General features: G+C 48.1%; 1 protein-coding gene across 1 annotated transcript; it reads left to right on the top strand.

Annotated features, from left to right (window-relative positions):
- Window positions 1-1,974: 1,974 nt before the first annotated feature.
- Window positions 1,975-25,638, top strand: LOC135528813 (RNA polymerase-associated protein LEO1-like). The gene is made up of 15 exons (XM_064957868.1): window positions 1,975-2,042; window positions 2,432-2,574; window positions 2,658-2,923; window positions 3,053-3,241; window positions 3,321-3,502; window positions 3,737-4,102; window positions 6,654-6,748; window positions 9,801-9,949; window positions 10,149-10,233; window positions 12,868-12,962; window positions 13,733-13,867; window positions 19,570-19,705; window positions 21,973-22,168; window positions 24,316-24,413; window positions 25,327-25,638. The coding sequence occupies exons 1-15, from the start codon at window positions 1,985-1,987 to the stop codon at window positions 25,441-25,443; spliced, it is 2,310 nt and encodes a 769-aa protein (XP_064813940.1). The 5' UTR covers window positions 1,975-1,984; the 3' UTR covers window positions 25,444-25,638.
- The last annotated feature ends 1,213 nt before the right edge of the window (window positions 25,639-26,851 follow it).

Raw genomic sequence — 26,851 nt, 5'->3', positions numbered from 1 at the left:
TCCTCTGGTCTGATGAAACAAAAATAGAACTGTTTGGCCATAGTGACCATCGTTATGTTTGGAGGAAAAAGGGGGACGCTTGCAAGCTGAAGAACACCATCCCAACCGTGAAGCACGGGGGTGGCAGCATCATGTTGTGGGGGTGCTTTGCTGCAGGAGGGACTGGTGCACTTCACAAAATGGATGGCATCATGAGGCAGGAAAATTGTGTGTATATATTGAAGCAACATCTCAAGACATCAGTAAAAGTTAAAGCTTGGTCTCAAATGGGTCTTCCAAATGGACAATGACCCAAAGCATACTTCCAAATTTGTGGCAAAATGGCTTAAGGACAACAAAGTCAAGGTATTGGAGTGGCCATCACAAAGCCCTGACCTCAATTCCAATCGAAATTTTTGTGGGCAGAACTGAAAAAGCGTGTGTGAGCAAGGAGGCCTACAAACCTGACTCAGTTACACCAGCTCTGTCAGGAGGAATGGGTCAAAATTCACCCAACTTATTGTGGGTAGCTTGTGGAAGGCTACCCGAAACGTTTGACCCAAGTTAAACAATTTAAAGGCAAAGCTACCAAATACTAATTGAGTGTATGTGAACTTCTGACCCACTGGGAATGTGATGAAAGAAATAAAATATTAAATAAATCATTCTCTCTACTATTAATCTGACATTTCACATTCTTAAAATCAAGTGGTGATCCTAAGTGACCTAAGACAGGGAATTTCTTAATAGGATTAAATGTCAGTAATTGTGAAAAACTGAGTTAAAATGTATTTGGCTAAGGTGTATGTAAACTTCCGACTTCAACTGCATCACTCCAGTATTAATGCTAAATTGTAATTATCTTCGCCTCTAGGGCCTATTTATTGCCTACTCCAGCCACTTTAATAATGGGAATTGTGGGGAAATTTGATGGGAAATTATGTAAAATATATCACTAGCCACTTTAAACAATGCTACCTAATATAATGTTTACATACCCGACATTATTCATCTCATATGTATACGTATATACTGTACTCTATATCATCTACTGCATCCTTATGTAATACATGTATCACTAGCCACTTTAACTATGCCACTTTGTTTACATACTCATCTCATATGTATATACTGTACTCGATACCATCTATTGTATCTTGCCTATGCTGCTCTGTACCATCACTCGTTCATAAATCTTTATGTACATATTCTTTATCCCCTTACACTTGTGTATAAGACAGTAGTTTTGGAATTGTTAGTTAGATTACTTGTTGGTTATTACTGCATTGTCGGAACTAGAAGCACAAGCATTTCGCTACACTCGCATTAACATCTGCTAACCATGTGTATGTGACAAATACAATTTGATTTGATTTGATTTCTCTAATCTTCTACATTTCAAATCAAATCAAATCAAATTTTGTTCTATTTTTCTTTTCTTTTGTGTTATTGACTGTACGTTTGTTGTTGTTTTGTCGCATTGCTTTGCTTTATCTTGGCCAGGTCGCAGTTGTTAAAGAGAACTTGTTCTCAACTGGCCTACCTGGTTAAATAAAGTTGAAATAAAAATGTTTAAAAGAAAATAATTCCAGGATCTTTATTGTTCAACAGGTGAGCCCCTCTCTCTACCAGATGAGAAAGGTCCTGTGCTGTGTGTCATCACCCAGCATTGATGCTACACACTGCTCATTCTCAGCATCCTTACAAAAAAAAGACTGCAGTTAGAGTGTAGTACACAGCAGTTATTCTGCAATTACTGCGTCCAAAATACCACAGTCGACTACAGATTCTGCACTTTTATAAACCGCAATCTTTTTTGTCAGGGTTAAATGATAAAATAACACAATGATTGCCATTAACGTATTGATCTGATGCATGTTTACATGCACCTTATTTCACAGCGCTCATCTGCCGCCACCCGGTGGATATTCAATGCAGTTAATCGTGTCGTGCTGAACTGGTAAAACGCTTCTCTGTCACTTCCGGTTCGTCCTCATCGAAAGAAATGGCGGACATGGACGAACTGTTCGGGAGTGATGGGGACAGTGATAACGAACAAAGAGGTGAAGTTAGCCATCAAAATGCTGCTCCGAAACGTTAGCTAAACACGTCTAAAGTCACGCTCGATGAAAAGCTTCATGCAGTTACAGCTAGTAAGTTAGCTAATGTGATCTAGCTAAGGCCGGTTGGCTGATGCTAGCGAAGCTAACGTTAAGTGGCTAACAAGTAGCTAACGATAGTAAAGAGGACCTTTGAGAATATCCATCAACAACCTAACTAGAACCAAAATAGCCAGTACATACTTGGTCCAGCACATTAACGTTAGCTATCTAACCATCCAAGCTCCCCATAGGGCGTGCGTAGCTAACGTTAGTATTTGTGTTTATTTCACATGCATGTATATTTCCCCTCTGCTGAAAGCTAACATGACAGTGTGTGTGTGTGTGTGTAGTGGTCTCAGCAGTGGCGTCTGGCTCTGGTTCAGGTTCTGAATCTGAGCCGGAGTTGCCCCGGTCCCGTTCCCATAGTAACGCCTCTGGCAGCGACAGCGGGAGAGATGACGATGGACAAGATGGGGGAAAGCCCAACACTAAGGTGAGGTCCAGTTGTTTCAGTACACACACACACAGGAAACACTCTTAACCTCAATAATAACATGGTATAACTCTATGAACCAGGAGCTGTTTGGGGATGACAGTGAAGAGGAACGCCAGAGCCGACACAGCGACAACCAATCAAACCTGTCGGAACGCTCAGGAAACCAGTCGGACGCCAGCATGCACTCGGAGCCCGAGGACAATGACCAGTCAGACGCGGAGCAGCACAGTGGGTCGGAGAGAGGGCACCAGGAGGAAGATGGAGATCGAAGGTCAGAGGCAGGCAGTCCAGTATCGGGGGTGGGAAGCCCCAGGTCTGGGAGGGGCAGTGCTCGCTCTGAGAAGAGGTGAGGAGGAATGATTATGGGATGTTTTTATATAGGCTAGTGCTTTTTCATCTGGTATTGAAAGCACTTTGAGTGAAAACAAATGTCATTGGAATGTACATAATGCATAATAACTTGTTTTCCTGCCAGTATCCATAGCGACCCCGGCACCCCCCACTCGGCTCCCGGCACCCCCCACTCGGCGCCCGGCACCCCCCACTCGGCTCCCGGCACCCCCCACTCGGCTCCCGGCACCCCCCACTCGGCTCCCGGCACCCCCCACTCGGCTCCCAGCACCCCCCACTCCGCACCCGGCACCCCCCTGTCAGACCCCGGCACCCCCTGTCAGACCCCGGCACCCCCTGTCAGACCCCGGCACCCCCACTCAGGGCCCGGCACCCCCACTCAGGGCCCGGAACCCCCACTCAGATGGGGAGGGGTCAGGCAAGGAGAACCAATCAGATGATGAAAAGTGGGGAGGAGGGGCTAAGAGTGACCAATCAGAGGATGAGGAAGAGGAGAAGAAGCGGCACCAATCGGACGATGAGCGAGAGAATTCTGATGAGGACGGGGCGGGGCATAGGAGCATGAAGAAGTCAGGTATTGAAGAGAGTGTATGTGTGTGTGTGTGTGTGTGTGTGTGTGTGTGTGGTGTCTGAAGGACCTTCCTCTAGCCACTCACTAGATCAGCCTTGGGAGTTTGAAAAGAAACCTGAAGCAACCTTCAGCAACATCTGCTTTTCTCTTGTATTAATGTCCTCTATCGAGCTTTACCAATATCATAGTCTACAGGATAATTATAATAATTAAATGGTGTGTGTGTGTGTGCTTCAGAGTCTGCGAAGGGCAGTGACAGCGAGGATGACTTCGTCGGACGGAAGAACAAGAAGATGGCGTCTGGCTCAGACTCTGACAGCGATGTTGGAGCCAAGAAGAAGATGGCGGCGTCTGGCTCAGACTCTGACAGCGATGTTGGAGCCAAGAAGAAAATGGCGGCGTCTGGCTCAGACTCTGACAGCGATGTTGGAGCCAAGAAGAAGATGGCGGCGTCTGGCTCAGACTCTGACAGCGATGTTGGAGCCAAGAAGAAGATGGCGGCGTCTGGCTCGGACTCTGACAGCGACGTTGGAGCCAAGAAGAAGATGGCTGCGTCTGGCACAGACTCTGACAGCGATGTTGGAGCCAAGAAGAAGGGTAAAGGTAAACCTAGATCTGAAGGCTGGTTTCAAAAATAACTTTCCCAAAAATCCCTGGTTTTCCAGAAATCCTGGTTTGAGGATTCCGGATTTCCTGCTTATCCCCGCCCAAATCCGGGAGTCTTCCAACCGGGAATTCTGGAAAACGTGGGCGTTTAGAAAAATGCAACCCTAATCTGAAGAGTCCTTTAGGAGGTCTCCTCAACGCATTCTAGAGGAGAAGATGCCAGGTTCCTCCTGGTGTCGGCTTGGTCAGTATATATCATATATACCAGGGATCATCAACGAGATTCAGCCAAAGGCTGATTAAAAAAATGAAATAAAATCAAAAAATATTATTCTTGAGTGGATGTTCCGACAGGGGTCCGGAACATAATTACAAATCATTTGTAGACTGCAAATTGACCACAAAAAACCCAAACAGAGATAATATTTGACTAAAACATCATAATTTCAAACCTGGCTTACATTTGTATGTATAATGCATGGGAATACTTGGGAACCGATTTTCCAGAATTAAAATCACTTGGAGCTGATTTCCTGGTGTTTTTAGGCTTTTATGTAAAAAAAAAAAAACATTTTGCTCAACTTGGGGGGGGGGTAAAAATGGTTTGGCCATTTGAGGAACCCTGATATATACAGGATACCGTATCCCGGGGGATTTGGAAATAGCCACAGGATGGTTTTGCAATAACGTTGTAACTGTCTCATTTATTTAATAAATTAGAATATTTGTAGCTACTTTTTATGTACTGCAGTCAACTTGCAATGGTGGTCTGCTTTGTCTCCTGTCACATTATTTGACATTCTGGAGCCTTGAGTCACTCACTGTTGTGCAGCATGAGCCAGGAGATGTAGTTACACATATTTACATTTACATTTAAGTCATTTAGCAGACGCTCTTATCCAGAGCGACTTACAAATTTGACAGCTAAATATCTTCTCACTATTAAGTTGACTGTCTAAAAGGTGCTAAATGCTCTGCAGTTGTGCATTTGGTTTGCTAATTTAGTAGCTAGTTATCTAGTTAAGTGGTTAGTTTCTTCCAAAATCAAGCTTTGCTTGGTAACAAGAGAATCCCCTATTGGATCAGTAGAATCCCCTATTGGATCAGTAGAATCCCCTAGTGGGTCAGGAGAATCCCTTAGTGGATCAGTAGAATCCCTTAGTGGATCAGTAGAATCCCTTAGTGGATCAGTAGAATCCCTTAGTGGATCAGTAGAATCCCCTAGTGGGTCAGGAGAATCCCCTAGTGGATCAGGAGAATCCCCTAGTGGGTCAGGAGAATCCCCTAGTGGATCAGGAGAATCCCCTAGTGGGTCAGGAGAATCCCCTAGTGGGTCAGGAGAATCCCCTAGTGGGTCAGGAGAATCCCTTAGTGGGTCAGGAGAATCCCCTCGTGGGTCAGGAGAATCCATTAGTGGATCAGGAGAATCCCCTAGTGGATCAGGAGAATCCCCTAGTGGATCAGTAGAATCCCCTAGTGGGTCAGGAGAATCCCCTAGTGGGTCAGGAGAATCCCCTAGTGGGTCAGGAGAATCCCCTAGTGGATCAGTAGAATCCCCTAGTGGGTCAGTAGAATCCCATAGTGGGTCAGGAGAATCCCCTAGTGGGTCAGTAGAATCCCCTAGTGGGTCAGGAGAATCCCCTAGTGGGTCAGGAGAATCCCCTAGTGGATCAGGAGAATCCCCTAGTGGGTCAGGAGAATCCCCTAGTGGGTCAGGAGAATCCCCTAGTGGATCAGGAGAATCCCCTAGTGGGTCAGGAGAATCCCCTAGTGGGTCAGGAGAATCCCCTAGTGGGTCAGGAGAATCCCTTAGTGGATCAGGAGAATCCCCTAGTGGGTCAGGAGAATCCCCTAGTGGGTCAGGAGAATCCCTAGTGGGTCAGGAGAATCCCCTAGTGGATCAGGAGAATCCCCTAGTGGGTCAGGAGAATCCCCTAGTGGATCAGGAGAATCCCCTAGTGGGTCAGGAGAATCCCCTAGTGGGTCAGGAGAATCCCCTAGTGGGTTAGGAGAATCCCCTAGTGGGTCAGGAGAATCACCTAGTGGGTCAGGAGAATCCCCTAGTGGGTCAGTAGAATCCCCTAGTGGGTCAGGAGAATCCCCTAGTGGGTCAGTAGAATCCCCTAGTGGGTCAGGAGAATCCCTTAGTGGATCAGGAGAATCCCCTAGTGGGTCAGGAGAACGCTATTGTCCGTTCTGCAAATAGTTTGTCAGAGACTCTAAAATGTTCGCAATGCGCTCGCTAACATTTAGCTAGCATTCACTATGGGATTTCACATGTACTTATTAGCATTGGTAACCTCCATATTGCAGAGGCTCAGTGGGGTTAGAAAACAGCACCCCTTGTGTTCAGTGCTGGTATTACTGAATATCCCAGGATGGCACACGGTCGGTATGAAGGTATGACAGTCTGGATACCACCCAAGCCTACTCCGATGCACTTTGAGGAGGAGGTGGGGTCAGGGTATAATCCCTCAATGTTCCACTCCTACCTGTTACGGGTCAAAGGTTAGGGTTCAGGACTCCTCTCTCTCCATCTCTTCCTCAGGTAAGAAGCCAGCAGCAGACGACCTGTTTGGAGAGGCAGACGACATCTCATCAGACAGTGATGCTGAGAAACCTCTCACTCCAGGACAACCCCTGGTGAGACACACTTAACCCCTCCCACTCCAGGACAACCCCTGGTGAGACACACTTAACCCCCCACTCCAGGACAACCCCTGGTGAGACACACTTAACCCCCCCCCCCCACTCCAGGACAACCCCTGGTGAGACACACTTAACCCCCACTCCAGGACAACCCCTGGTGAGACACACTTACCCCCCCCCCCACTCCAGGACAACCCCTGGTGAGACACACTTAACCCCCACTCCAGGACAACCCCTGGTGAGACACACTTAACCCCCCACTCCAGGACAACCCCTGGTGAGACACACTTTACCCCCACTCCAGGACAACCCCTGGTGAGACACACTTTATCCCCCCCCACTCCAGGACAAACCCTGGTGAGACACACTTTATCCCCCCCCACTCCTGGACAACCCCTGGTGAGACACACCTTACCCCCCCCCCCCCCCCACTCCAGGACAACTCCTGGTGAGACACACCTTACCCCCCCCCACTCCAGGACAACCCCTGGTGAGACACACCTTACCCCCCCTCCCCCCACTCCAGGACAACCCCTGGTGAGACACACCTACCCCCCCCCCCCCACTCCAGGACAACCCCTGGTGAGACACACTTTACCCCCCCCCACTCCAGGACAACCCCTGGTGAGGCACACCTTACCCCCCCACTCCAGGACAGCCCCTGGTAAGACACACTTTACCCCCCCACTCCAGGACAACCCCTGGTGAGACACACCCCCCCCCCCCCACTCCAGGACAACCCCCTGGTTAGACACACTTTACCCCCCCCACTCCAGGACAACCCCTGGTGAGACACACTTTACCCCCACTCCAGGACAACCCCTGGTGAGACACACTTTACCCCCACTCCAGGACAACCCCCTGGTTAGACACACTTTACCCCCCCCCCCACTCCAGGACAACCCCTGGTGAGACACACTTTACCCCCCACTCCAGGACAACCCCTGGTGAGACACACTTTACCCCCACTCCAGGACAACCCCTGGTGAGACACACTTTACCCCCACTCCAGGACAACCCCTGGTGAGACACACTTTACCCCCACTCCAGGACAACCCCCTGGTGAGACACACTTTACCCCCACTCCAGGACAACCCCTGGTTAGACACACTTTACCCCCCCCCCCCCCCACTCCAGGACAACCCCTGGTGAGACACACCTTACCCCCACTCCAGGACAACCCCTGGTGAGACACACCTTACCCCCCCACTCCAGGACAACCCCTGGTGAGACACACTTTACCCCCCCCACTCCAGGACAACCCCTGGTGAGACACACTTTACCCCCCCACTCCAGGACAACCCCTGGTGAGACACACCTTACCCCACTCCAGGACAACCCCTGGTGAGACACACTTTACCCCCCCACTCCAGGACAACCCCTGGTGAGACACACCTTACCCCCCCCCCCACTCCAGGACAACCCCTGGTGAGACACACTTTACCCCCCCACTCCAGGACAACCCCTGGTGAGACACACTTTACCCCCCCCCACTCCAGGACAACCCCTGGTGAGACACACTTAACCCCCCCACTCCAGGACAACCCCTGGTGAGACACACTTCACCCCCCCCCCCCCCCCCCACTCCAGGACAACCCCTGGTGAGACACACTTAACCCTCCCACTCCAGGACAACCCCTGGTGAGACACACTTAACCCCCCCACTCCAGGACAACCCCTGGTGAGACACACTTTACCCCCCCCTCCACTCCAGGACAACCCCTGGTGAGACACACTTTACCCCCCACTCCAGGACAACCCCTGGTGAGACACACCTTACCCCCCCACTCCAGGACAACCCCTGGTGAGACACACTTTACCCCCCACTCCAGGACAACCCCTGGTGAGACACACCTTACCCCCCCCCCACTCCAGGACAACCCCTGGTGAGACACACCTTACCCCCCCCCACTCCAGGACAACCCCTGGTGAGACACACTTTACCCCCACTCCAGGACAACCCCTGGTGAGACACACTTTACCCCCCCACTCCAGGACAACCCCTGGTGAGACACACCTTACCCCCCCCCCCCACTCCAGGACAACCCCTGGTGAGACAAACCTTACCCCCCACTCCAGGACAACCCCTGGTGAGACACACCCCCCCCCCCCCCCCCCACTCCAGGACAACCCCTGGTGAGACACACCTTACCCCCCCACTCCAGGACAACCCCTGGTGAGACACACTTTACCCCCCCCCCACTCCAGGACAACCCCTGGTGAGACACACCTTACCCCCCACTCCAGGACAACCCCTGGTGAGACACACACTTACCCCCCCCCCCCCCTCCACTCCAGGACAACCCCTGGTGAGACACACCTTACACACCTTACCCCCCTCCACTCCAGGACAACCCCTGGTGAGACACACTTTACCCCCCTCTCCAGGACAACCCCTGGTGAGACACACTTTACCCCCTCCACTCCAGGGCAACCCCTGGTGAGACACACTTTACCCCCCCACTCCAGGACAACCCCTGGTGAGACACACTTTACCCCCCCACTCCAGGACAACCCCTGGTGAGACACACCTTCCCCCCCCCCCACTCCAGGACAACCCCTGGTGAGACACACTTTACCCCCCCCCCCCCCCCCCCACTCCAGGACAACCCCTGGTGAGACACACTTAACCCTCCCACTCCAGGACAACCCCTGGTGAGACACACTTAACCCCCCCACTCCAGGACAACCCCTGGTGAGACACACTTTACCCCCCCCCCCCCTCCACTCCAGGACAACCCCTGGTGAGACACACTTTACCCCCCACTCCAGGACAACCCCTGGTGAGACACACTTTACCCCCCTCCACTCCAGGGCAACCCCTGGTGAGACACACTTTACCCCCCCACTCCAGGACAACCCCTGGTGAGACACACTTTACCTCTGCATGTTACAAGAACTAATAATTAAGAGTTTCTGTGTGTGTCTCTCTGTGTGTGTGTTTCTGTGTGTGTCTCTCTGTGTGTGTCTCTCTGTGTGTGTGTGTCTCTCTGTGTGTGTGTGTCTCTCTGTGTGTGTGTCTCTCCATGTGTGTTTCTCTCCCCAGGACCAAGAGGATGGTATGGAAGGGGAGCAGGCTGAGGAGGAGCCCGTTCCAGAGACTCGTATCGAGGTGGAGATTCCTAAAGTCAGCACTGATCTAGGATCAGACCTCTACTTCGTTAAACTACCCAACTTCCTCTCTGTTGAGCCCAGGTTAGACTCACCCCAGATGGTCCCAGTTCACTTACTGACCCTAGACCCTGACACCCCCCGGACCCTAACCCTGACCCCTAACTCTGACCTTCCCCTGAGCAGTCCATGTTTTCAGATGTGAAGGTCTGGATAGGTAGAAGCAGTGTCTTCTCTCTGAACTCTGAACTCTGATGTGATGTGTGTGTTCCTCTCTGTTCAGACCCTTTGACTCCCAGTACTATGAAGATGAGTTTGAGGATGAGGAGATGTTGGATGAAGAGGGACGGACCAGGCTCAAACTGAAGGTGTGTGTGTGTGCTCAGTTCTTGCCCTGTGTGTGTGATGTGATGTGACAGTATTGTGTGTGTTGTGATGTGACAGTTTTGTGATGTGACATTGTTGTGTATTGATGTGACATTGTTGTGTATTGATGTGACATTGTTGTGTATTGATGTGACATTGTTGTGTATTGATGTGACAGTGTTGTGTGTGTGTGTGATGTGATAGTGTTGTGAGTGATGTGATAGTGTTGTGAGTGATGTGACAGTATTGTGTGAGTGATGTGACAGTGTTGGGAGTGATGTGACTGTTGTGTGTGTGTGATGTGACAGTGTAGTGAGTGAGTGAGTGATGTGACAGTGTTGTGAGTGTGACAGTGTTGTGAGTGAGTGTGATGTGACAGTGTTGTGAGTGAGTGAGTGATGTGACAGTGTTGTGAGTGAGTGAGTGATGTGACAGTGTTGTGAGTGAGTGTGACAGTGTTGTGAGTGAGTGTGACAGTGTTGTGAGTGAGTGATGTGACAGTGTTGTGAGTGAGTGAGTGATGTGACAGTGTTGTGAGTGAGTGTGACAGTGTTGTGAGTGAGTGATGTGACAGTGATGTGACAGTGTTGTGAGTGATGTGACAGTGTTGTGAGTGAGTGTGACAGTGTTGTGAGTGAGTGATGTGACCGTGTTGTGAGTGAGTGATGTGACCGTGTTGTGAGTGAGTGATGTGACAGTGTTGTGAGTGAGTGAGTGATGTGACAGTGTTGTGAGTGAGTGATGTGACAGTGATGTGTGTGTGATGTGACCGTGTTGTGAGTGAGTGATGTGACCGTGTTGTGAGTGATGTGACAGTGTTGTGAGTGAGTGATGTGACAGTGATGTGTGTGTGATGTGACCGTGTTGTGAGTGAGTGATGTGACAGTGATGTGACAGTGTAGTGATGGGACAGTGTTCTGTGTGATGGGACAGTGATGTGTTCTGTGTGATGGGACAGTGATGTGTTCTGTGTGATGGGACGGTGTTCTTCTTTGTGATGTGGCAGTGTTGCGTGTGATCTGTTGTGTGTGTGTGTGATGGGACAGTGTTGTGTGTGTGTGTGTGTGTGTGATGGGACAGTGTTGTGTGTGTGTGATGGGACAGTGTTGTGTGTGTGTGATGGGACAGTGTTGTGTGTGTGTGATGGGACAGTGTTGTGTGTGTGTGATGGGACAGTGTTGTGTGTGTGTGATGGGACAGTGTTGTGTGTGTGTGTGTGATGGGACAGTGTTGTGTGTGTGTGTGTGATGGGACAGTGTTGTGTGTGTGTGTGTGATGGGACAGTGTTGTGTGTGTGTGTGTGATGGGACAGTGTTGTGTGTGTGTGATGGGACAGTGTTGTGTGTGTGTGTGATGGGACAGTGTTGTGTGTGTGTGTGATGGGACAGTGTTGTGTGTGGTGGGACATTTGTGTGTGTGTGATGGGACAGTGTTGTGTGTGTGTGTGATGGGACAGTGTTGTGTGTGTGTGTGATGGGACAGTGTTGTGTGTGTGTGTGATGGGACAGTGTTGTGTGTGTGTGTGATGGGACAGTGTTGTGTGTGTGTGTGATGGGACAGTGTTGTGTGTGTGTGTGATGGGACAGTGTTGTGTGTGTGTGTGATGGGACAGTGTTGTGTGTGGTGGGACAGTGTTGTGTGTGTGTGATGGGACAGTGTTGTGTGTGTTGTGTGTGTGATGGGACAGTGATGTGTTCTGTGTGATGGGACAGTGATGTGTTCTGTGTGACGGGACTGTGTTGTGTGTGATGTGACAGTGTTGTGTGTGATGTGACAGTGTTGTGTGTGATGTGACAGTGTTGTGTGTGATGTGACAGTGTTGTGTGTGATGTGACAGTGTTGTGTGTGATGTGACAGTGTTGTGTGTGATGTAAGTGTTGTGATGTAAGTGTTGTGTTGTGATGTAAGTGTTGTGATGTAAGTGTTGTGATGTAAGTGTTGTGATGTAAGTGTTGTGATGTAAGTGTTGTGATGTAAGTGTTGTGATGTAAGTGTTGTGATGTAAGTGTTGTGATGTAAGTGTTGTGATGTAAGTGTTGTGATGTAAGTGTTGTGATGTAAGTGTTGTGATGTAAGTGTTGTGATGTAAGTGTTGTGATGTAAGTGTTGTGATGTAAGTGTTGTGATGTAAGTGTTGTGATGTAAGTGTTGTGATGTAAGTGTTGTGATGTAAGTGTTGTGATGTAAGTGTTGTGTGTGATGTAAGTGTTGTGTGTGATGTAAGTGTTGTGTGTGATGTAAGTGTTGTGTGTGATGGGACAGTGTTGTGTGTGATGGGACAGTGTTGTGTGTGATGGGACAGTGTTCTGTGTGATGGGACAGTGTTCTGTGTGATGGGACAGTGTTCTGTGTGATGGGACAGTGTTCTGTGTGATGGGACAGTGTTCTGTGTGATGGGACAGTGTTCTGTGTGATGGGACAGTGTTCTGTGTGATGGGACAGTGTTCTGTGTGATGGGACAGTGTTCTGTGTGATGGGACAGTGTTCTGTGTGATGGGACAGTGTTCTGTGTGATGGGACAGTGTTCTGTGTGATGGGACAGTGTTCTGTGTGATGGGACAGTGTTCTGTGTGATGGGACAGTGTTCTGTGTGATGGGACAGTGTTCTGTGTGATGGGACAGTGTTCTGTGTTCAGGTTGAGAATACTATCCGGTGGAGAGCCAAGAAAGACGAGGAGGGGAACGAGAGCAGAGAGAGTAACGCCCGCATCGTCAAGTGGTCTGACGGCAGGTCAGCACACACACACACACACACACACACACACACACACACACACACACACACACACACACACACACACACACACACACACACACACACACACAAGACCCTCAGAGGGCGAGATGAAGAGGAGTAACGCTGGGACTCCTGATGAAGAGGAGTAATGCTGGACTCCTGATGAAGAGGAGTAACGCTGGACTCCTGATGAAGAGGAGTAACGCTGGACTCCTGATGAAGAGGAGTAACGCTGGACTCCTGATGAAGAGGAGTAACGCTGGACTCCTGATGAAGAGGAGTAACGCTGGACTCCTGATGAAGAGGAGTAACGCTGGACTCCTGATGAAGAGGAGTAACGCTGGGACTCCTGATGAAGAGGAGTAACGCTGGGACTCCTGATGAAGAGGAGTAACGCTGGGACTCCTGATGAAGAGGAGTAACGCTGGACTCCTGATGAAGAGGAGTAACGCTGGACTCCTGATGAAGAGGAGTAACGCTGGGACTCCTGATGAAGAGGAGTAACGCTGGACAGCTGATGATTATGCTTGAATAATTAATACATTGATTTAACAATGGGGAAATGTGTGTTGACATGTGTATGTATCTGTGGATGTGTTCTGTCTCCACAGCATGTCTCTCCACCCGGGTAACGAGGTGTTTGATGTGTTCTGTCTCCACAGCATGTCTCTCCACCTGGGTAACGAGATGTTTGATGTGTTCTGTCTCCGCAGCATGTCTCTCCACCTGGGTAACGAGGTGTTTGATGTGTTCTGTCTCCGCAGCATGTCTCTCCACCTGGGTAACGAGGTGTTTGATGTGTATAAAGCTCCTCTCCAAGGAGACCACAACCACCTGTTCATCAGACAAGGAACTGGACTACAGGGACAGGCTGTGTTCAAGACCAAACTCACCTTCAGGTAACACTGTCTATACACACACACACACACACACACACACACTGTATGTAGGCATCCACACACCTTGCCCTTTGTCTGAACCCCAACCCAAAGCTCTGAAAGACATCATGCACCGAATACAGGAACACGTTCCGTCCAGATGGAATAGTGAACAACAACACATTATCTAAGCTGAGCTCCCTCCAGATGGAATAGTGGACAACAACACAGTATCTAAGCTGAGCTCCCTCCAGATGGAATAGTGAACAACAACACAGTATCTAAGCTGAGCTCCGTCCAGATGGAATAGTGAACAACAACACAGTATCTAAGCTGAGCTCCGTCCAGATGGAATAGTGAACAACAACACAGTATCTAAGCTGAGCTCCGTCCAGATGGAATAGTGGACAACAACACAGTATCTAAGCTGAGCTCCGTCCAGATGGAATAGTGAACAACAACACAGTATCTAAGCTGAGCTCTGTCCAGATGGAATAGTGAACAACAACACATTATCTAAGCTGAGCTCCCTCCAGATGGAATAGTGAACAACAACACAGTATCTAAGCTGACCTCCGTTCAGATGGAATAGTGAACAACAACACAGTATCTAAGCTGAGCTCCGTCCAGATGGAATAGTGGACAAGAACACAGTATCTAAGCTGAGCTCCGTCCAGATGGAATAGTGAACAACAACACAGTATCTTAGCTCCCTCCAGATGGAATAGTGAACAACAACACAGTATCTAAGCTGAGCTCCGTCCAGATGGAATAGTGACAACAACACAGTATCTAAGCTGAGCTCTGTCCAGATGGAATAGTGGACAACAACACAGTATCTAAGCTGAGCTCCGTCCAGATGGAATAGTGGACAAGAACACAGTATCTAAGCTGAGCTCCGTCCAGATAGAAAAGTGGACAACAACACAGTATCTAAGCTGAGCTCTGTCCAGATGGAATAGTGGACAACAACACAGTATCTAAGCTGAGCTCCGTCCAGATGGAATAGTGGACAAGAACACAGTATCTAAGCTGAGCTCCGTCCAGATGGAATAGTGGACAACAACACAGTATCTAAGCTGAGAACGGGACTTGTTTTGGTACAGTATTACAATAGAACAGGACTTGTTTTGGTACAGTATTACAATAGAACAGGACTTGTTTTGGTACAGTATTACAATAGAACAGGACTTGTTTTTGGTACAGTATTACAATAGAACAGGACTTGTTTTTGGTACAGTATTACAATAGAACAGGACTTGTTTTTGGTACAGTATTAGAATGGGACTTGTTTTGGTACAGTATTACAATAGAACAGGACTTGTTTTGGTACAGTATTACAATAGAACAGGACTTGTTTTGGTACAGTATTAGAATAGAACAGGACTTGTTTTGGTACAGTATTACAATAGAACGGGACTTGTTTTGGTACAGTATTACAATAGAACAGGACTTGTTTTGGTACAGTATTACAATAGAACAGGACTTGTTTTGGTACAGTATTAGAATGGGACTTGTTTTGGTACAGTATTACAATAGAACAGGACTTGTTTTGGTACAGTATTAGAATGGGACTTGTTTTGGTACAGTATTACAATAGAACAGGACTTGTTTTGGTACAGTATTACAATAGAACAGGACTTGTTTTGGTACAGTATTACAATAGAACAGTACTTGTTTTGGTACAGTATTGCAATAGAACAGGACTTGTTTTGGTACAGTATTACAATAGAACAGGACTTGTTTTGGTACAGTATTACAATAGAAGGGGACTTGTTTTGGTACAGTATTACAATAGAAGGGGACTTGTTTTGGTACAGTATTACAATAGAACAGGACTTGATTTGGTACAGTATTACAATAGAACAGGACTTGTTTTGGTACCGTATTACAATAGAAGGGGACTTGTTTTGGTACAGTATTACAATAGAACAGGACTTGTTTTGGTACAGTATTACAATAGAAGGGGACTTGTTTTGGTACAGTATCACAATAGAAGGGGACTTGTTTTGGTACAGTATTACAATAGAACAGGACTTGTTTTGGTACAGTATTACAATAGAACGGGACTTGTTTTGGTACAGTATTACAATAGAACGGGACTTGTTTTGGTACAGTATCACAATAGAACGGGACTTGTTTTGGTACAGTATCACAATAGAACGGGACTTGTTTTGGTACAGTATCACAATAGAACGGGACTTGTTTTGGTACAGTATCACAATAGAACGGGACTTGTTTTGGTACAGTATTACAATAGAACAGGACTTGTTTTGGTACAGTATTACAATAGAACAGGACTTGTTTTGGTACAGTATTACAATAGAACAGGACTTGTTTTGGTACAGTATTACAATAGAACGGGACTTGTTTTGGTACAGTATTACAATAGAAGGGGACTTGTTTTGGTACAGTATTACAATAGAAGGGGACTTGTTTTGGTACAGTATTACAATAGAACGGGACTTGTTTTGGTACAGTATTACAATAGAACTGGACTTGTTTTGGTACAGTATTACAATAGAACGGGACTTGTTTTGGTACAGTATCACAATAGAACAGGACTTGTTTTGGTACAGTATCACAATAGAACGGGACTTGTTTTGGTACAGTATCACAATAGAACGGGACTTGTTTTGGTACAGTATCACAATAGAACGGGACTTGTTTTGGTACAGTATCACAATAGAACGGGACTTGTTTTGGTACAGTATCACAATAGAACGGGACTTGTTTTGGTACAGTATCACAATAGAACGGGACTTGTTTTGGTACAGTATCACAATAGAACGGGACTTGTTTTGGTACAGTATTACAATAGAACAGGACTTGTTTTGGTACAGTATTACAATAGAACGGGACTTGTTTTGGTACAATAGAACAGGACTTGTTTTGGTACAGTATTACAATAGAACGGGACTTGTTTTGGTACAGTATTACAATAGAACGGGACTTGTTTTGGTACAGTATTACAATAGAACGGGACTTGTTTTGGTACAGTATTACAATAGAACGGGACTTGTTTTGGTACAATAGAACGGGACTTGTTTTGGTACAGTATTACAATAGAACAGGACTTGTTTTGGTACAGTATTACAATAGAACAGGACTTGTTTTGGTACAGTATTACAATAGAACAGGACTTGTTTTGGTACAGTATTACAATAGAACAGGACTTGTTTTGGTACAGTATTAGAATAGAACAGGGCTTGTTTTGGTACAGTATTACAATAGAACGGGACTTGTTTTGGTACAATAGAACAGGACTTGTTTTGGTACAGTATTACAATAGAACGGGACTTGTTTTGGTACAGTATTACAATAGAACGGGACTTGTTTTGGTACAGTATTACAATAGAACGGGACTTGTTTTGGTACAGTATTACAATAGAACGGGACTTGTTTTGGTACAATAGAACGGGACTTGTTTTGGTACAGTATTACAATAGAACAGGACTTGTTTTGGTACAGTATTACAATAGAACAGGACTTGTTTTGGTACAGTATTACAATAGAACAGGACTTGTTTTGGTACAGTATTACAATAGAACAGGACTTGTTTTGGTACAGTATTACAATAGAACAGGACTTGTTTTGGTACAGTATTACAATAGAACAGGACTTGTTTTTGGTACAGTATTAGAATGGGACTTGTTTTGGTACTGTATTACAATAGAACAGGACTTGTTTTGGTACAGTATTACAATAGAACAGGACTTGTTTTGGTACAGTATTAGAATGGGACTTGTTTTGGTACAGTATTACAATAGAACAGGACTTGTTTTGGTACAGTATTACAATAGAACAGGACTTGTTTTGGTACAGTATTAGAATGGGACTTGTTTTGGTACAGTATTACAATAGAACAGGACTTGTTTTGGTACTGTATTACAATAGAACAGGACTTGTTTTGGTACAGTATTACAATAGAACAGGACTTGTTTTGGTACAGTATTACAATAGAACAGTACTTGTTTTGGTACAGTATTGCAATAGAACAGGACTTGTTTTGGTACAGTATTACAATAGAACAGGACTTGTTTTGGTACAGTATTACAATAGAAGGGGGCTTGTTTTGGTACAGTATTACAATAGAACGGGACTTGTTTTGGTACAGTATTACAATAGAACAGGACTTGTTTTGGTACAGTATTACAATAGAACAGGACTTGTTTTGGTACAGTATTACAATAGAACAGGACTTGTTTTGGTACAGTATTACAATAGAACAGGGCTTGTTTTGGTACAGTATTAGAATAGAACAGGGCTTGTTTTGGTACAGTATTACAATAGAACAGGACTTGTTTTGGTACAGTATTACAATAGAACGGGACTTGTTTTGGTACAGTATTACAATAGAACGGGACTTGTTTTGGTACAATAGAACAGGACTTGTTTTGGTACAGTATTACAATAGAACGGGACTTGTTTTGGTACAGTATTACAATAGAACGGGACTTGTTTTGATACAATAGAACGGGACTTGTTTTGGTTCAGTATTACAATAGAACGGGACTTGTTTTGATACAATAGAACGGGACTTGTTTTGGTACAGTATTACAATAGAACGGGACTTGTTTTGGTACAGTATTACAATAGAAGGGGACTTGTTTTGGTACAGTGTTATGAGACTGAAAGTTCCTCTTTCAGTTTAAACGAACAAACATGAATGTCTGATTGGAGAGATAAAGCTGTTACTGTGTGTTTTCCCTCCAGACCCCACTCCACAGACAGTGCCACCCACAGGCTGTTACTGTGTGTTTTCTCTCCAGACCCCACTCCACAGACAGTGCCACCCACAGGCTGTTACTGTGTGTTTTCCCTCCAGACCCCACTCCACAGACAGTGCCACCCACAGGCTGTTACTGTGTGTTTTCTCTCCAGACCCCACTCCACAGACAGTGCCACCCACAGGCTGTTACTGTGTGTTTTCCCTCCAGACCCCACTCCACAGACAGTGCCACCCACAGGCTGTTACTGTGTGTTTTCCCTCCAGACCCCACTCCACAGACAGTGCCACCCACAGGCTGTTACTGTGTGTTTTCTCTCCAGACCCCACTCCACAGACAGTGCCACCCACAGGCTGTTACTGTGTGTTTTCCCTCCAGACCCCACTCCACAGACAGTGCCACCCACAGGCTGTTACTGTGTGTTTTCCCTCCAGACCCCACTCCACAGACAGTGCCACCCACAGGCTGTTACTGTGTGTTTTCCCTCCAGACCCCACTCCACAGACAGTGCCACCCACAGGCTGTTACTGTGTGTTTTCCCTCCAGACCCCACTCCACAGACAGTGCCACCCACAGGCTGTTGCTGTGTGTTTTCCCTCCAGGCCCCACTCCACAGACAGTGCCACCCACAGGCTGTTACTGTGTGTTTTCCCTCCAGACCCCACTCCACAGACAGTGCCACCCACAAGCTGTTACTGTGTGTCTTCCCTCCAGACCCCACTCCACAGACAGTGCCACCCACAGGCTGTTACTGTGTGTCTTCCTCCAGACCCCACTCCACAGACAGTGCCACCCACAGGCTGTTACTGTGTGTTTTCCCTCCAGACCCCACTCCACAGACAGTGCCACCCACAGGCTGTTACTGTGTGTTTTCCCTCCAGACCCCACTCCACAGACAGTGCCACCCACAGGCTGTTACTGTGTGTTTTCCCTCCAGACCCCACTCCACAGACAGTGCCACCCACAGGCTGTTACTGTGTGTTTTCCCTCCAGACCCCACTCCACAGACAGTGCCACCCACAGGAAGATGACCCTCTCTCTGGCTGACCGCTGCTCGAAGACCCAGAAGATCAGAATACTGCCCATGGCTGGACGAGACCCTGAGTCTCAACGCAACGAGATGATCAAGGTAACGCACGTTGGACTCTGTCATTTCATATAGGATGTCGTGTAATAAGGTTATGAGATGTGCGGTGTAATGTTAGCAGAACTACACTCAACAAATATATTAACGCAAAAAAATGCAACGATTATAAAAGGTTTTACTGAGTTACAGGTCATGTAAGTAAATCAGTCAATTGAAATAAATTCATTAGGCACTAATCTATGGATTTGACATGACTCGGAAATATAGATATGCATCTGTTGGTCACAGATACCTTAGATAAAGAAAACCAGTCAGTATCTGGTGTGACCACCATTTGCCTCATACAGCGTGACACATCTTCACATAGAGTTGATCAGGCTGCTGATTGTGGCCTGTGGAACGTTGTCCCACTCCTCTTCAATGGCTGTGTGTTGCTGGAAATGGGCTGGGAACTGGAACACGTTGTTCTATACGTTGATCCAGAGCATCCCAAACATGCTCAATGGGTGACATGTCTGGTGAGAATGCAGGCCATGGAAGAACTGGGAAATTTTCAGCTTCCAGGAATTGTGTCCAGATCCTTGCGACATGGGGTCGTGCGTTATCATGCTGAATTATGAGGTGATGGAGGCGGATGAACGGCATGACCATGAACCTCAGGATCTCGTTGTTCATAGTTTATGCCTGCCCCATACCATCATGGTGTGTGTCCTCTGTTCACAACGTTGACATCAGCAAACTGCTCGCCCACACAACACCACACACGCTGTCTGCCATCTGCCTGGTACAGCTGAAACTCCTGTGTGCCATCTGCCTGGTACAGCTGAAACTCCTGTGTGCCATCTGCCTGGTACAGCTGAAACTCCTGTGTGCCATCTGCCTGGTACAGTTGAAACTCCTGTGTGCCATCTGCCTGGTACAGCTGAAACTCCTGTGTGCCATCTGCCTGGTACAGTTGAAACTCCTGTGTGCCATCTGCCTGGTACAGTTGAAACTCCTGTGTGCCATCTGCCTGGTACAGCTGAAACTCCTGTGTGCCATCTGCCTGGTACAGCTGAAACTCCTGTGTGCCATCTGCCCGGTACAGTTGAAACTCCTGTGTGCCATCTGCCTGGTACAGCTGAAACACCTGTGTGCCATCTGCCTGGTACAGTTGAAACTCCTGTGTGCCATCTGCCTGGTACAGCTGAAACTCCTGTGTGCCATCTGCCTGGTACAGTTGAAACTCCTGTGTGCCATCTGCCTGGTACAGCTGAAACTCCTGTGTGCCATCTGCCTGGTACAGCTGAAACTCCTGTGTGCCATCTGCCTGGTACAGCTGAAACTCCTCTGTGCCATCTGCCCGGTACAGCTGAAACACCTGTGTGCCATCTGCCTGGTACAGCTGAAACTCCTGTGTGCCATCTGCCTGGTACAGCTGAAACTCCTGTGTGCCAGTGGCCGTCTCGGGGAGCATTCGTCCACTGAAGTCGGTTACAACTGAACTGCAGTCAGGTCAAGACCCCGGTGAGGAACGACGAACACTCAGATGAGTTTCCCCGAGACGGTTTCTGACCGTTTGTACAGAACTGTTGTACAAACCCACAGTTTCAACAGTTTGTCCGGGTGGCCGGTTTCAGGCGATCCCGCAGGTGAAGAAGTCGGGCTGGTGTGTGAAGGTTCTGGGCTGGTGCGGTTGTAAGGCCGGTTGGACGTACTGCCAAATTCTCTGAGACGATGTTACGGAGGTGCTTTATGGTAGAGAAATTAACATCACATTCTCTGGACATTCCTGCAGCTAGCATGCCAATTTCCCGATCCCTCAAAACTTGAGACATCTGTGTCGTTGTATTATGTGACAAAACTGCACATTTTAGAGTGGCCTTTTATTGTCCCCCAGCAGAAGGTGCACCTGTGTAACGATCATGCTGTTGAATCAGCTTCTTGATATTCCACACCTGTCAGGTGGATGGATTATCTTGGCAAAAGAGAAATTCTCACTAACAGGGATGGAAATACATTTGTGGACAACATTTGAGAGAAATAAACTTTTTGTGAATATGTGAACATTTCTTGAATCATTTATATCATCAGCTCATTAAAAAACATGGGACCAACACTTTACATGTTGAGGTTTATATTTTTGTTCAGTTTAATTAACTACAGTCTGGAGTCGAGACAGACTTTCTGTTGTTTCTAGAAGCACTGACTGGGCTTCTGTTGCTGATTACAGTCTCCTATATTTACTCAGAACATTTCAAATAGACCGGACGACACCTTATCTCTATTGAGGGGTTAAAATGTTGCCCCCCCCCCCCCCCCCCCCACAGAAAGAGGAGGAGCGTCTGCGTGCGTCTATCCGTCGTGAGGGCCAACAGCGACGGATGAGAGAGAAGCAGCACCAACGAGGGCTGAGCGCCGGTTACCTGGAGCCCGATCGCTATGACGACGATGAGGAGGGCGATGAGTCGGTCAGCCTGGCCGCCATCAAGAGCAAATACAAGGGAGGAGGAGGAGGGCTGAGGGGTGAGGACACACACACCATATCTAAACAGAGACACGTCCAGATCAAATACAAGGGAGGAGGAGGAGGAGGAGGAGGGCTGAGGACACACACACCATATCTAAACAGAGACACGTCCAGATCAAATACAAGGGAGGAGGAGGAGGGCTGAGGGGTGAGGACACACACAACATATCTAAACAGAGACACGTCCAGATCAAATACAAGGGAGGAGGAGGAGGAGGGCTGAGGGGTGAGGACACACACAACATATCTAAACAGAGACGCGTCCAGATCTAATACAAGGGAGGAGGAGGAGGAGGGCTGAGGGGTGAGGACACACACAACATATCTAAACAGAGACACGTCCAGATCAAATACAAGGGAGGAGGAGGAGGGCTGAGGACACACACACCATATCTAAACAGAGACACGTCCAGATCTAATACAAGGGAGGAGGAGGAGGGCTGAGGGGTGAGGACACACACAACATATCTAAACAGAGACGCGTCCAGATCTAATACAAGGGAGGAGGAGGAGGGCTGAGGGGTGAGGACACACACAACATATCTAAACAGAGACAAGTCCAGATCAAATACATGGGAGGAGGGCTGAGGGGTGAGGACACACACAACATATCTAAACAGAGACACGTCCAGATCAAATACAAGGGAGGAGGAAGAGGGCTGAGGGGTGAGGACACACACCATATCTAAACAGAGACACGTCCAGATCAAATACAAGGGAGGAGGAGGAGGGCTGAGGGGTGAGGACACACACACCCTATCTAAACAGAGACACGTCCAGATCAAATACAAGGGAGGAGGAAGAGGGCTGAGGGGTGAGGACACACACCATATCTAAACAGAGACACGTCCAGATCAAATACAAGGGAGGAGGAGGAGGGCTGAGGGGTGAGGACACACACAACATATCTAAACAGAGACACGTCCAGATCAAATACAAGGGAGGAGGAGGAGGGCTGAGGGGTGAGGACACACACCATATCTAAACAGAGACACGTCCAGATCAAATACAAGGGAGGAGGAGGAGGAGGGCTGAGGGGTGAGGACACACACAACATATCTAAACAGAGACACGTCCAGATCTAATACAAGGGAGGAGGAGGAGGGCTGAGGGGTGAGGACACACACAACATATCTAAACAGAGACACGTCCAGATCAAATACAAGGGAGGAGGAGGAGGGCTGAGGGGTGAGGACACACACAACATATCTAAACAGAGACGCGTCCAGATCTAATACAAGGGAGGAGGAGGAGGGCTGAGGGGTGAGGACACACACAACATATCTAAACAGAGACGCGTCCAGATCTAATACAAGGGAGGAGGAGGAGGAGGGCTGAGGGGTGAGGACACACACAACATATCTAAACAGAGACACGTCCAGATCAAATACAAGGGAGGAGGAGGAGGAGGGCTGAGGGGTGAGGACACACACAACATATCTAAACAGAGACACGTCCAGATCAAATACAAGGGAGGAGGAGGAGGGCTGAGGACACACACACCATATCTAAACAGAGACGCGTCCAGATCAAATACAAGGGAGGAGGAGGAGGAGGGCTGAGGGGTGAGGACACACACAACATATCTAAACAGAGACACGTCCAGATCAAATACAAGGGAGGAGGAGGAGGGCTGAGGACACACACACCATATCTAAACAGAGACGCGTCCAGATCTAATACAAGGGAGGTGGAAGAGGGCTGAGGGGTGAGGACACACACAACATATCTAAACAGAGACACGTCCAGATCAAATACAAGGGAGGTGGAAGAGGGCTGAGGGGTGAGGACACACACAACATATCTAAACAGAGACACGTCCAGATCTAATACAAGGGAGGTGGAAGAGGGCTGAGGGGTGAGGACACACAACATATCTAAACAGAGACACGTCCAGATCAAATACAAGGGAGGAGGAGACAGCGAAAGTGTTTGTATTTGCTCATTTTAATGCGTTCTCTCCTCTCCTCCGTCCCCCTCCACTCTTTCTCTTCCGTCTCTCCTCTCCTCCGTCCCTCTCCTCTCTTCCATCTCTCCTCTCTTCCATCTCTCCTCTCTTCCATCTCTCCTCTCCTCCGTCCCCCTCCTCTCCTCCGTCTCTCCTCTCCTCTTTCCCTTCCGTCCCTCTCCTCTCTCCATATAGAGGAACGTGCTCGGATCTACTCGTCTGACAGTGATGAGGGTTCTGATGATGATAAAGCCCAGAGACTGCTCAAGGCCAAGAAACTAGACTCTGACGAGGTGAGACACACACACAGGTGTTAGTACAGGGAGAGAATGGAGAGGTGACAGAGGGTGCAGTCCTATGATCTACCAGCAGGAGACATTGTGAATCACTACATATCGGAATCTAGTTCAGCTAACAAAGCACTTTGAGGCAGATCTGAAGTGAGTCAAATCACATTTTTCCTGTCTTTATCCCCCTCTTTTTCTCTCCCCCCTTTTTCTTTTCTCCCCCCTCTTTCTTTCTCCCCCCTCTTTCTTTTCTCCCCCCTCTTTGTTTTCTCCCCCCTCTTTCTCTCTTTCCCTATTTCTCTCTCCCCCTCTTTCTTTTCTCACCCTCTTTTTCTCTCCCCCCTCTTTCTCTCTTTCTCTCTTTCCCTCTTTCTCCCTCCCCTCTTTGTTTTCTCCCCCCTCTTTCTCTCTCCCCTCTTTCTCTCTCCCCCTCTTTCTCTCTTTCCCTCTTTCTTTTCTCCCCCTCTTTCTCCCCCCTCTTTCTCTCTTTCCCTCTTTCTTTCTCCCCCTCTTTCTCCCCCTCTTTCTCTCTTTCCCTCTTTCTCTCTCCCCCTCTTTCCCTCTTTCTCTCTCCCCCTCTTTCTCCCTCCCCTTTGTTTTCTCCCCCTCTTTCCCTCTTTCTCTCTCCCCCTCTTTCTCCCTCCCCTCTTGTTGTGTTCTCCCCCCTCTTTCCCTCTTTCTCTCTCCCCCCTCTTTCTCCCTCCCCTCTTTCTCTCTCCCCCCTCTTTCTCTCTCCCCCTCTTTCCCTCTTTCTTTTCTCCCTCCCCTCTTTCTCCCTCCCCCTCTTTCTCTCCCCCTTTCTCCCTCCCCTCTTTGTTTTCTCCCCCCTCTTTCCCTCTCTCCCTCCCCTCTCTTTCCCTCTTTCCCTCTCCCCCCTCTTTCTCTCTCCCCCTCTTTCTTTTCTCCCATCTCTCTGTAGGAAGGGGAGAGTTCAGGGAAGAGGAAGGCTGAGGAGGATGAGGAGGAGGAGGTGGAACCCAAGAAGGCAAAGAAATACGTCATCAGCGACGAAGAGGAGGAGGAAGATGATGAATGATGTCATTTTTTTTTTATCATACCACTGTATTATCAGTGTTTTGTTATATCCAGTGCGTTGCGATGTAGACCTAAACGTTTCATTTGTAGTTTGTATATTTTCTAATGATGACTGTGTGTGAGTGAGAGAGAGCGAGCTCTGTACAGCTGTAGGAATAAAGACAAGATGAACTAAGTGTTTATCTCAATGACCAAACCTCAGTGTCTTTGTTATGATTATTTTTAGAGTTCAGTTTTTGTTTTGAGATGTTCATTTTCTAATGGAGGTTAAAGATGGAGAGTTGAGGGGGGGGGGCTGTCTGGGGGATGATGGACTGTCTGACCTCTTCACTAATAGTAGATTCTGTTCAATCCATCTGGCACAGCAGAGAGAGAAGGAATGGAGGGGTGGAGGATGAGGATGGGTAAGAGGAGAGAGGAGGATGGGTAAGAGGAGAGAGGAGGATGGGTAAGGAGAGGGGAGGATGGGTAAGAGGAGAGATGAGGATGGGTAAGAGGAGAGGGGAGGATGGGTAAGAGGAGAGGGGAGGATGGGTAAGAGGAGAGGGGAGGATGGGTAAGAGGGGAGAGGAGGATGGGTAAGAGGGGAGGGGAGGATGGGTAAGAGGAGAGAGGAGGATGGGTAAGAGGGGAGAGGAGGATGGGTAAGAGGAGAGAGGAGGATGGGTAAGAGGGGAGGGGAGGATGGGTAAGAGGGGAGGGGAGGATGGGTAAGAGGGGAGGGGAGGATGGGTAAGAGGGGAGGGGAGGATGGGTAAGAGGAGAGAGGAGGATGGGTAAGAGGGGAGAGGAGGATGGGTAAGAGGGGAGAGGAGGATGGGTAAGAGGAGAGAGGAGGATGGGTAAGAGGGGAGGGGAGGATGGGTCAGAGGAGAGGAGGATGGGTAAGAGGGGAAAGGAGTGGTGGAGGATGAAGATGGGTAAGAGAGGAAAGAGGGGGGGTTAGTGACCAGTCTTTGTGAACATCTCAGACTCCTCACGTCCTCTCTCTTCTCAAAACCAATTGGGACAGGAGTGGGTTTTAAGAAGGTGACGAGGAATATAGTGGGAGTAGAATTAAGAGAGAGAGGGGTGAGTAGAGTGAGGGGGGAGGACAATGTGAGGCTGGTTAGTGATTGTTGCACCATTCACTGACACACAGCCTCATATACACAGGGCCCATTCAACCCTACACTCTGACACACAGCGTCAAATACACAGGGCCCATTCAACCCTACACTCTGACACACAGCCTCCTATACACAGGGCCCATTCAACCCTACACTCTGACACACAGCGTCATATACACAGGGCCCATTCAACCCTACACTCTGACACACAGCCTCATATACACAGGGCCCATTCAACCCTACACTCTGACACACGGCCTCATATACGCAGGGCCCATTCAACCCTACACTCTGACACAC

This window comes from Oncorhynchus masou, unplaced genomic scaffold, assembly GCF_036934945.1.
Source record: "Oncorhynchus masou masou isolate Uvic2021 unplaced genomic scaffold, UVic_Omas_1.1 unplaced_scaffold_1040, whole genome shotgun sequence".
In the NCBI taxonomy this organism is placed as follows: domain Eukaryota; kingdom Metazoa; phylum Chordata; class Actinopteri; order Salmoniformes; family Salmonidae; genus Oncorhynchus; species Oncorhynchus masou.
Note: the sequence above shows the minus strand (reverse complement) of the source record. Positions and strands in the feature narration are given on the sequence as shown.

Excerpts from the sequence above, each read along its gene's own strand:
- LOC135528813 (XM_064957868.1), top strand. The coding sequence starts at position 1,985 with ATGGCGGACATGGACGAACTGTTCGGGAGTGATGGGGACAGTGATAAC. Across the intron at positions 3,242-3,320 it reads CCCCTGTCAGACCCCGGCAC|CCCCCACTCAGATGGGGAGG; the intron begins CCCCTGTCAGAC and ends CAGGGCCCGGAA. Across the intron at positions 12,963-13,732 it reads GTCAAGTGGTCTGACGGCAG|CATGTCTCTCCACCTGGGTA; the intron begins GTCAGCACACAC and ends CTGTCTCCGCAG.